Source organism: Sphaeramia orbicularis, chromosome 24 (genome assembly GCF_902148855.1).
Source record: "Sphaeramia orbicularis chromosome 24, fSphaOr1.1, whole genome shotgun sequence".
NCBI classification, from domain to species: Eukaryota; Metazoa; Chordata; class Actinopteri; order Kurtiformes; family Apogonidae; genus Sphaeramia; species Sphaeramia orbicularis.
This window is the reverse complement of record NC_043979.1, coordinates 23618529-23630694: the sequence shown is the minus strand read 5'-3', so window position 1 is coordinate 23630694 and position 12166 is coordinate 23618529. Positions and strand designations below refer to the sequence as shown.

The following is a 12166-nucleotide window of genomic DNA, read 5'->3' as shown; positions in this document are numbered from 1 at the left end:
ACTTTATGCAACAACCACAGAAACGGCCACTTCACCACAGCCACCAGCTCACAATAATGTGGAAAAGACAAAAAAAGAAAGTGAGGGATACATTTAATGCTCTGTCCACACAAACACCTTAACTTAAAAAATACACACCGTTCTGTTTCTCACGCTCCTCTCGGCGCTCTCGGGCCAACCTCTGTCGCTCGTCAATCTTGTTGAAGAGCAACGAGTCTGCAGCACAAACACAAGAGTAACATAAATGGCTACAACTGCACTGAAAGAACAGAATAGTATGAACAGTCATGTGTAACATCTGACTTAAACTGACAAATATGCATGTACTTCAGTGTGTCTTACCCGTTTTGGTGGCAGCATTGTTACTGGGGCTGGTGCTGGTGGTGCTCGTGAAGGTGGGGGTAGGGACGGGTGTCGGGGTCAGGGTGGGAGTGTAGATCTGTATGGAGCCAGAGGAGCTGGGGCGGGTGGCTGAAGACCCTCTGCCATCCTCCGATTTATACTGACAGTAAGAGGCTGGAAATAAAAGCAAACAATACACATTTCAGTTTAAAGCAGTTTTTTTTTTTTTCCAACCTTGGGGTCGGGACCCCACATGGGGTCACCTAGAATTCAAATGGGGTAGCCTGAAATTTCTACTAATTGATAATAAAACAAAACTTACTAATAAAATATATGGTGAGTTGAGAGAGACAATCCCAATACATAAACAAGAAAAGCACTCTGAGAGCGCAGACCTCCGCCAAGACAGATCTGCCCCCCCCCCCGAACACCACCAAAATGTAATCATTTCTTCCTTGTGCCAGTATCAACATTTGCTGAAAATTTCATGAAAATCCGTCCATAACTTTTTGAGTTATCTTGCTAACAAACAAACACGCACACACGCATGCACACAAAGCAAAGTGATCACAATACCTCCTGGCAGAAGTAAAGACATGACAAACTCTGAAGCTGAAACTGAAGCACTGTGGCACTATTTATCTTTCAAATGTTCATTGTGGTCGGTTTCAGATGCTGCAGCTCTTTCATAATTCATAGTTTGAGTTACTGTTTGTTCAGTATTAATTTGCAGCCTTGTAAATCCAAGCTGGACTGACTGTACATATCCTGACCAAGGGAAAAAAATTCTCACTTTGTGCACTAATCTCAACCTGACCTTAGCCTAAATGTCATCTAAAATTAATATTTATTTGCAACCTAGTATAGCAAACTATTACATGATCAAAAACAAATTAATTTTAGCAAAAAAAAAAAAAGGCTCCGTTTTGAATGTCTGGGGTCACCACAAATTTGTGATGTTAAAATGGGGTCACAAGCCAAAAAGGTTTGGGAACCACTGGTATAAAGTGACTCACTGAAAAAGTAAAGTATGACAAAGATTTGAAAAAAAAAAAAAAAGGAACTGCTAACAACTACAGAAGTCATCATAACAATGCAGTGAGAAACTCAACACCATTTTTCTAAGATACATCTTTTACCACAATGCACAAGAAAAATGACTGCCTTCTGTTTGTACATTACTGAGATCTATGCACAAACACTAGTTCCTTAGACTAAGCTTCAAATCCTCTTCCAGATGTTTTACAGAGGCCACATTTTATTTCCCAGGTCTGCAGATGCACACCCAAACAGACTTTATCCTATTCTCCTGCAGTATACAAACACCCACAATAGAAACGTAACGATACTATGACGTATGTAAATGTATAGTGTGTTGACAGCCTGAAATGTGATACAAGTTTTTGTCATTAGGGTTTGATTATATATACAGTAATCTGTGGTCCAAACATGTATGAGAAGACACAAAGGATGAAAAACAGTAATTGAATGGCCAAAGGACAAAACAGAATTCTGCAGACCAGCCTTGCAGAAACAAAATGTGGTAAAAGAATATTGTCCAGGCTGCTTGTTTCCTGTATTCTCAAATGTTCCCAGTGTGGTGCAGTGTTTCCAGTCAGCACACGGTGAGGGCTGAGCGTGACTCAGCATTTTCAGGTTAGTCTCCTGAACACAGATTAAAACAGAGGGCCTTAAGCAGGACAGATGTTGTAAATTCTCCAAACTACAAATGCATCCTTAATGCTTTGTGGTGCAAGATTAATCGGTCAAGTCATTACTACACTGTGGTGAATTGAGTCTATAAAATATAACATTAAATGGGACAATTGCTAAGGTGAGTGTGCTAAATGTGTCCCTTACTGGGACTCCACCGGGACTAATTTGTCCCAGAAAGTTGAGGACAAAATTGAATCAGCCCCAGTGACTTGGACTAAATTAATAAACTTCAACAGATGGACACAACCTGAAACAGAACAAGCCACACACCCTATTTATTATGCTTTTTTTTTTTTTTTTTTTTTTGCCCCGCTGACCCTTTTCTGCATAGTTTCCTTATCTCCAACACAGCAAAGAGGTGTTGGTTCAGTCAGGTAATTAATGATGCCAGTGTATGACAGGAGCAAAGTACACATTACATATCTAATACCATGAGGGGAAAGGACCATCTTGTGACTTGAGCTTAAGTGTACATTGCATTTAAACAACACATCAACACTTCCAACTGGATTGTTTATAACACTGGGTTATAAAAAAATGTTTTTTGCAAGTTGTCTAGGTTTTATCAACTGAATTAGAACCATTTTGCACCACTAAATCCAAAAATGACATCTGTTTTTCTCAATCAGGTCAGGTTTTTTTGCTAATTTGATTTTGAAAAATCTGATCTTCTCACAAAATATAATAATTAATACCAAAATAAGATTGGTAAGCACACTTTATGAAACTTGTGACTTGATTCCTGTTAGGTACAATGGTGTATTCACCGCAGATGTAGCAGAATACGTCAGGCTTATTTTTGCAAGATCTTCTAGTTGAAGCCATTTCATTCACCTGTAATATTAAAAAAAACAATAATCATAAATTGGCAAAAGTAAAATCTTCAGAACTCGTTTATTGCAAGAAATATGAAAGAATTTTGTATCATATGATGTGAAAATGCCCATAAATGTAAGCAAAAATGTTAAAAAGCCAATATGCAGCATAGTTCAGAGAGTTGACCTGGCTGAGCAAAATTAATGTGATTTTTGGATTCAGCACACCAAAATTATCCTAAATCAGCTCAAAAAACTTAAACAATGAATTTGTTGTTGACCAGTGTAATTATATATAATTTAATAACCTGAGGAACCATGTAAGCCTAATATTTTACTCATAACATGGCAAGAATGAAGCTAAAGTACTAGTCTGAGAATCACACCACTATTAAATCTATGTAATTATTAACAGAAATGAAATGAAAGTGACTCATGGCAGTTCATCTGCAGCAGCTTTTTTACCTAGGGGGGAAAACTATTTCTAAAAATGTAACTCAAGTCCAAATTGTGGTTTTTGAACTTTTATCCCCCCTCATTTTCTCATTTTTCTCCTCATCTCATTAGCCAAAGAGCATGCTGGATAAAGACCTGAAGTCATCGCTGCACAGGTATTGCATGTCACAGTGTACGGGACATCCATCCACAGAGGTGTGTACACAAGCCTACAAGGCTTCAGGTGCACCAGGCTTAGAACTGGTTTTATAATGGCTATTGTTATAAACAGGAAAGGGTGGGCGGCTGTGCAAGGTAACAATAGTATCTAGTCAATGTATTCCTTCTTCTAAAAATCAGTTCACCCAAAGAAAAGATTAGCTCATTGAGAGAGGGGTACAATGTTCTGCAGTCAAATATTTAACAGGAAATGTATGAATGGTCTAAGATGAAGCACAAGTGAAATTAGATTTAATCGATCTAGTAAGTAGGCTCTTTAATGAGTAGCTTCAATATAAGGGGGTTTAACCCTACATTTGCATTAAAAAAAGAAACGTTTAGGTATGAAATCCAGAGCTTTTCAATTTCAACTTTCATTTTAACTTCTTGTGAGTGAAGTAGAAGACCCTTTGACATTGTGAGTGGGTTACAGCACAATAGCGGTGACGGACTAAAGATACTTAGGCACTCTCCTCACTCCCGACAGCTTGAACTGGGGCGATTCACTGAAAAGAGCTGGAAATGCTCTGGACCACAAACAAGGAATAGTTCCCATCTTTAAACAAGTCTGGCACAGAAACCCTGAGAGCAAGATGGAGGGAGATCAACACAGAGTGGTCCAAAGCAAGGAAAACAACCTCGATTACAATGAATATCAAGGACAGATCTATTTACATATAACAGTAGAAGTTAAAGGTAATATACATACACTTGAATGACAAAGACTTAGCATAGCATTTGGGTGCAATTACTAGAATACCATAAAAATATATAGAAATCCTCCCCTTTTATCAGTATTTGCACATGGATAAAGTATCTCCCTGCATAATCATTACCTCTCCTGCCCTCTCATCATTACTAGGGTTACTAGGGTTGTTTCAGCAATGTTTGACTCTAATTGCTGCGGAAGTTGTTCACTCCCAAAAACTCACAGGCTTGTCCATCTGTTGTAGAGGTCATTAAATATATAAATAGCTGCTTAAATAGCAGTCAGGATATTTACTCACACACAATAGCAGTTTAACAGCCGGCTCAAAGACAAGTCCATTTCATTTGGAGTGTCTAATTGTCAGGAACAAATGCTCACCCCCTCCCCATAACCACCTGTAAACCTCCAATAAGACAAACAAAGCCAAACTATCCATACATACAATGATACTACTGCATATATTTAATACCATGAGCCACAAAGTGTGTGGAAATGCACCATAAGGCAAGAATTCATGGCATTCAACATAAAGCAGTATGTTTATAACAAGGAAAAGTGACCTGCTATGATCAGATTTTATAGAGTGTATATTGTTTTTCATGTTTTAAAGATATGAAGCACATGGAAAGGATGCTTAAGAGGTGTTTAGGTTGAAATCCGGTGATCAGTGAAAGCTGGTCACTTGATACTCAACGACAATCTAAACAAATGCAGGTTTATCAAGGTCAAAGTGAAGACTTTTACCTGGTTTTTGGCTCATGATTCCAGGGGTGTCATCCCAGGATGGGACCAGTTAAACCCCTGGCTGGTGTCCCACTCTGACTAGTCAGACTGGAGGGCCTGAACCAACGCTTCTACTTCCCAATAACATCCTACACAGACAGAGATAAGCTCCAATCCAAAGTCCATGGTTCAGTAAAGAAAAGCAAAAAGAAATTCAAAAGAGTGAAAAGGGCACCATCCCAGACTCTGCCGTTTCCAGAATAGAGGGGCATGAAGCATGAAGGGACAGAGAGGTCAGCTTTGGACGATGTCAATGTTGTTGAAAGCTGTCCGAGTGTGAGACAGGTTGTGGTGTGCTCTCCAACCCCCATCCTTTTGTCCATGTGTGTATGTGTGTGTTTAAAACAGACAGAGAGTGAGACATAGGGAGAGTGTGACTGTTTAATCTGCCCCTCCCTCGCCGAGCGCTGGTGTGTGTTTTCTTATTTGTGTGTGTGTGTGTGTGTGTGCTCCCCACCCCCAATCTATCTGCATTCACTGGCAGTCAGATTAAATGGTCAGAGTTAGCGATTAATGCTGTGCTGTCCAGGCCAGTGGGTAGCAGGCAAGGCTCACTGTGCGGCTCCTGCCTCCCCTGCAGTCTGAGAGGATTAGCTGCTGCTAATGCTAAGCTAAACGCTAAGCTCAAGTCAGCACAGAGGCAAGGGGGCAGGAGTGGAGGTCTTCGTCCCCAGCCACAGGACAAGCATCCTGGATAACAGGTGTTCAGGTGGAGAAATCATCATTCAGTGCAGAGAGGAAGAACTTGGACTTCGATGCAGCTGTCTAATACTGCAATGCTGTTTGTCTTCTGCAGTAACTCTCTGAAATATTCGTTTTTCCTCTTATACTCACAAATGTCAGTGAGGATTGATTCTGTGATGTAGTAACTTGATACTTGGAGATCACTGTTGCTGCAAGAGCTTATAATCACCTCTTCATTCCCCTCTTATCTATATCTATTCTCATTTATTATTTATAGTTTAAGTGAGCTGTCTGAACACTTTCTCCTACGACACAACAGCAAAACTCTTTGTTTGAGAATGTCTTATATTAAACAAAAAAACTCACATGAAATGAAGTCAAGTTGGGACTATATGAGGCTGCAACTAAGACTATACCACAATTTAACTGATCTTATGAAGGTCAATATGAATTTTTATCCTGAAAATTAAATGCTACATTCATATGCAAGAACTAATCCTTCCTAAACACATCAAAAATACAAGTTAAAGTTCACAATATTGATTACCAATGATGAGAATTTAAAAAATTTAATTTGGATGCAGGACTATCTGACAGAATAAGTGTCCTGACAATGTTAGTGTTCCTGTTTTAATGTTGTTGCTAGGTAATTCATTCAGCCAATAGCTGTCATATTCTTAGCCATTATATTTCTTCAATCTCCAAACCCAGGTTATGTTTTATATTTTATTTTATTTCATAGGTGACAAATTAAAGGAAATAAATAACATGAAATGCTGTAGTAAGTTGTAGGGCCATCATGTGTCACCAGGAGTGCTTCATATCTCATGGGAAATGACTCTACAAGCCTGAACTCTGCTGGATGGATGAAAACAATTTTTCCAAAAAGATATTATCTTATTTGGTGTTTTGATGGTGGAGATAGAGAGTATTGTTTAACACTAATCCAAAATGTCCTGCAGGTATTTAGTTGAGATCTATTGACTGAGAAAGCTGTGGTATACGATTAACACTCCATATCACATCTAAGTTTATCCATCTACTATACATGTCAACAAAAAAAGCAAGTTAAAGTTAATATATGGCACATTTAGACTTGACATACCTACAAACACACAGAACCCTGTTGAGTGAATGCTGTGCCTACTGATGCATTAATGACACACATGTGTAAAGTGGACTGTACCTTCACTCTCATCTACTGCCCTTGTGGTGTTGACTCACACTTGCCTTGTCAGCTGGTTTCTGCACAAGCGCACACTCACAATCTGTGCTTTCTCATCAGATCTGTCAGACACCTGTCTCCAGATGGCTGCGCATGATGGGTTAAGAGGAAACTTCCTCCAAAACAGCAGACACACACACACACACACACACACACAAACTAAGAAAGCTAACACACAATCACAAGAAGCCATCCTACAGATAATCACTTTTACATAACCCTCATCCATAGTAAAGGCATTTACTATTACTTTAATCATTATTTAACCATCACACATATAATTTGATAGTATGTATCTATCTGTATGTATGCATGGACAGTAGTGACTCTCCAGAGGCTGGGTCCTCAATGTCCCAGATATACAAAGCCCCAAATCACATATCACTCACAACTTTTTCGCTATCTTTAGAAATAGCAATTAACAGTTTAACATACTGTAGCTTAAACAGCACCAAAATATCAAACCATGCAAGTGCCCCGACACTTTACACTGTCAGTTTTCCTCCATACCTTTTTTCTTCTTCCTGCAAGCATTTCTCCTTCTCTGTCCCTCCTCTTCCTCTGTGATGGTGAAGAGTGCAGGGATGGCAGAGCGGCTGCCTCCCCTCGTCAGCCTCCACTTGGCCTGCAAGCACCCGCCTCCACCTCCTTCTTGTCCTCGTCCTTTACTATCTGGCATTGCCTGCCCTGTTGCTAGCCCTCCAGCCCCTGGCTAACTCACCCGGCCCCTGCCCATCCCAACCTGCACCTGGTGGGTGGGAGGGTGGGGGGGTCAGTGGTGGGCACCAGAGGATGGCGATGGGTGGGGGTCACCCCTAAAAGCCTTCCTCCCAGTGAAGGCGTAGACAGCTAACTGCTAATGCTAAGAGCTAAGACTTTGTGGCTGCACATTGCTGCTCTGAGTCTGAGACAGCAAAAAGAAAAGTGAGGAGGAGAGAAGAGGATGATGGAGTAAGTGAGTGGGATGGCAAAAAATGATGAAGTGAATGGAGAGTGATGAAGAGCAGAAAATAATGAAACATAGAGTAAATGTTAAAAAAAAACAGAGCAGCTCACTGTGCCATGTCCATAGTGCCTGCAATGGCAGTGCCAGGCATCCAGAGAAAGATGGAAAGAGTGAAAGAGACAGAGAGTGAGACAGTCTCGAAGAGGATGAGCTCCCGTAGTCTGGCTTACATAGGAAGACTTAATCCACAAGACTGGCTCGATCGAGAGAAGGAAGGATTGCACTTCTCTTTCAAAGTCTTAACTCCCTCACTCCTCGTGAGATGCTGCGTTGCTGCTGTCACTACTCTTACTGCAGCCTCCCTTTCCTTCCTCGGCTCTGCCCTGCTACACTGTAAGCGCAAACTTGTCAAGGGAATCACATCATACAGGCACTGGGCTGTACAGTACACACACACAGGCCCATAGACACATGGGTAATTCAGGGCACCGGGGCTGTTGAAATATTCAGTACAAATACAGCAGTGGAAGGTGAGCCGGTACCCGTAAAGGGTTTCCCTGACAACAGCAGCACATGGACCAATGACGCATAAGTGCAGGAGTGAGAGAGCAAAGGACGTGCACACTTTCATGCAATGTGCTCACACACAGAGCAAGGGATGAACGCCTATGCACACACCAAACTAAACAATGCAGTACTGGAAGAGGCTGTTCAGAAGGGGTGTGTTCATAAAGCACATGGTATCAAGCCCCGCCCCATTTTCTATTTAAAGAGCCATCACCTCTTTCACATACAACAGTTGTTCAGGCAATATCAAAACCTGTTCATTTATATCTGACAGGAGGACCATGGCTTCAAACAAACAACAATATTGTTATTGTACTGAAACACACAAACGTGAGGGCGTTTGTATTTAAGGATGCAATGATTGCATGTGCAAAGGTAAAAAAAATGAAGATTAAACAAGTAAAGAGAGTTGATGAGTTTACAATACACTAGACAGATACACATTAGTACACTGATGTGAAAAAAAAGAGAATGTGGAAGAAGAAAACCAGAGTTGACACAAGCATTACTACTGGCAAAGGCTAAAATCATTGGAGGTCTGTACTGGTGTGTGCATACAGCCTCTTATCACACATTTATTGATGCAAATACACAGAGAGATTAAACAAACAGCACGACAGGACAGCTCAAATGCTTAATGCCAGCAAGACACTGTGACTCAAAAAAGCAGGGCAAGAAAATAATTAAAGACACAACCGCTGATAGACATCTCGACTCAAACCCATTTGACTCCCAAGTGCATTGTTTCTATTTAGGCAAAGTCCATAATCTAATAAGTAGTTTAGCATTTAAGATATTTGCAGTTCAAAACATTTACTGTACCTAGCATATATAAGAATTTGGTAAAAATCTTATTGTCTCATCCCCTCAGGGAGCATGTGCTGTACAAACACACATTCATGGAAGAGCAATCTGATCTTTGTCCCTGCAGGATAGTGTAATGCTGTAATTCTACACTCAGACTTTAACCAGATAGGCTAGGCTACACGCCCTTCTCACACCTCCTCAATGGGTCTATGAGAAACAGACACAGACCAGGTGAAAAAACTGCCCATTAGATACATGAATAAAAATCCAAAGGAGGCTGTAAATATTAGCAGTTTCATACAGTCAAATGAAACTGAAACAAATGACGTAAGCAATCTGGAGCAGCCAAACGTATTTGGATGACTGTTTTTGAGGACGTTTATTTTGATTAAAATTGAGGAAATCCAGCGAGATAACAATTTAGATCTAATTACCAAACAAAGGGGGCACGTACCAACTCAGCACAATGCAGAATACATTGTAGCATTCAAGACCACAAAATGATATCTCCCCAGGCATTGAGTGGACACTGCTACTGTGACAACACACACAATACAAGTGAAATACTGAGTAGATTGCCTCCAGCTACAAATAGAGGAAATCTCAAGTCCTTCTGCAGCTCCTCTGAAGTAAACACAATTTTGCCGCAGGCCAGGTCTATTATACAAAGAAAGTCTGTTTAATGAAACTCATGGAAAAGATTTAAAGAAACCGAGGAGAATAGAGTATGGACAAACCGTTACACAATTCTAAATGACAATAAAGCTACCTTGAACTCTAACTTATGCAATGAGTAGCTTCTCATTTTTTAAACAACCATGTCAGAATATACATTGTCACGGCAAAGATGTAACTCTGCATCAGGTTAAAAAAAAAAAATAAATAAAAAATATATCAGCATTAGAACTCATGACTGGTTCATTTAGTTTATTTCTGTGATGTGAATTTCAATAGAGAACATTTCATTTTGGATTTGATTTATTTCATCACATTCTCAGTCTCAGTTAGATAGTTAAATTATTCAACAGTCCTCGTCTTATATATAGATCATTGAATGGAATGGCCCCACTAGTATTATGCCAATCTCTAGGGAGGGCTGTGAGGTACATTTCAGGAAAATTACTTTTGCACAGTCCAGTTTATTAATGGCCGTAACACATGAAACACCTTGCCTATGGTTATTAGAGAAAGCCCCATGTTTATTTGGTTTAAAAACACAACTTAAAGCATGACTATGGGAATGGTCTTAAAAAAATATGGATTTTAACTATAGGCACCTTTAAAGGAGTAATATTTGTTTTTTTATTTTAAATGGAAATATGTATTTTAAAACACTTCCCTGTGGTCTACATAAACTGTAAATGCTATGCTTGGGCCTGAATTCTTCATTAATTAAACTCCACAGGTCCATCTTCAACCCTATTTCTGAGTAATGACACCAGAAAGGTCGTTTTGAGCGCTGGCCCTTTAAATGCACATGAGCCACTTCACGCCCCACCCCCTTCCACGTTGTTGACTGTGCTGCTCTGTCCTGTTCAACCAACAACTGAACATTTTACGTAATCGGCTCGAAAATTGGATATATTTTCAGTATGGACTACAACCGCTGCTGCTGATAAACAATTATGTCGTACTCTGAGAAATGCTCATCGGAAGTCTTGACCTCGTATGTGCAAATGTCGTGACGCAACTAGTTATAGATGTAACAAATAAAGGAGGAATTAAAACGGGTTGTAGAAATCCACTCGATTTTGCCAAAATGAATATAAAGATAGCTTTGCAGCACCTGGAGGGTTCAAATTCAAACTTTATAAACTATTAGGGTCCAAATACACAAATAAATGTACCAAAGACTAATAAAAGTGGGTTTAGCAAAATATGACCCCTTTAAAACATGCACTTTATAAAAGGCATTGTCTGGTTAGCAGTGCAAATTTTTTTAGCAGTTTAAGGTAGAATGACCATGTTAGCACTGTATCTTATTTTAACTGTTGGTATTGTAGCCTATGTGATGTATTGCTTATTTATTTATTTTATAAATTTAATGTATTTTTTATTGTTGTTCTATAATGTTGGTTTATGTGTGCTTTTATGTCTAATTGTGCTAAATCTAGTGTATTTATGACAATCCTGTCTTATTTGTTCATAAATATACACTGTCCCTTTCAAATAAACAAATGAATGATATAAAAACTTTACATATGATGTTCACAGCTTCCAAAATTCAACATCATGGCTTAAGAAACTTCAGGTTGTCAACACTGGGAGTCAAAGGTGGCTGTATTTCAGGGCCTTTAGTGTCCTTTTTTGCTGATCATAATAAGAATGTCTAAGGAAATTAGCCAAAATCGCAGACTTCCAGACGGTCTCTGCTTAATTTGTACAAACAATGGTATGAAACTACAAACAGCAGTGACTCAGCCTTCAAGTCATTAATGATGGAGACGTGTATCGAGTCCCGGAGGTGAATGGTTTTAGGTGCAACAGTTACAAAAAAAAAAAAACAAGTCTCTAAACTGATATAGATGGAGTAGGATTGGGTGATTAAAAAAAAAAAAAAAAAACAAGAAGAAAGAAAAATCAGAAAATATATATCTTGATATTCAGATAAAACCAACATATTTTCTGTGTAGGCCAAAGACTAAACTAAATGTCATAAACAGTGACTTTACAATGTCAATAAAACACATTAGACAAACAGCTGCATTTTATAGTTGACTTTTAGGGCAGACAGACTCTAAAAGAATCCACAAGGAGGAAGCCACTACTCATAATCGAGACTAGTATAAAACACTACACAAAAGTTTGTTCATGAGCTGGTATGTTACAGGACTATTCTTGAGCTGGGTGATATGCTCAAAAAATGTATCTGTTTTTCACAGTGTTAAGGACAATTTCACCATTATAATCAATTGTTT

At 39.3% G+C, this 12166-nt stretch overlaps 1 protein-coding gene across 13 annotated transcripts in view; it reads right to left on the bottom strand.

The window, feature by feature from the left end:
• Positions 1-12166, bottom strand: part of map7b (microtubule-associated protein 7b) — a 39780-nt gene that overhangs the window by 21035 nt on the left and 6579 nt on the right. For 2 of the 13 annotated variants that reach the window (XM_030128418.1, XM_030128420.1), the window contains exons 1-3: positions 7439-8169; positions 343-516; positions 139-216 (exon numbers count right to left, since the gene is read on the bottom strand). In XM_030128418.1, the coding sequence (XP_029984278.1) occupies positions 139-216; positions 343-516; positions 7439-7607 (421 nt within the window). In that variant the 5' untranslated portion in view covers positions 7608-8169. Of the gene's footprint in view, positions 1-138; positions 217-342; positions 517-4980; positions 5338-7438; positions 8173-12166 lie in introns of those variants that run through there. The other 11 variants (XM_030128423.1, XM_030128426.1, XM_030128428.1 and 8 more) reach the window with 9 other exon arrangements.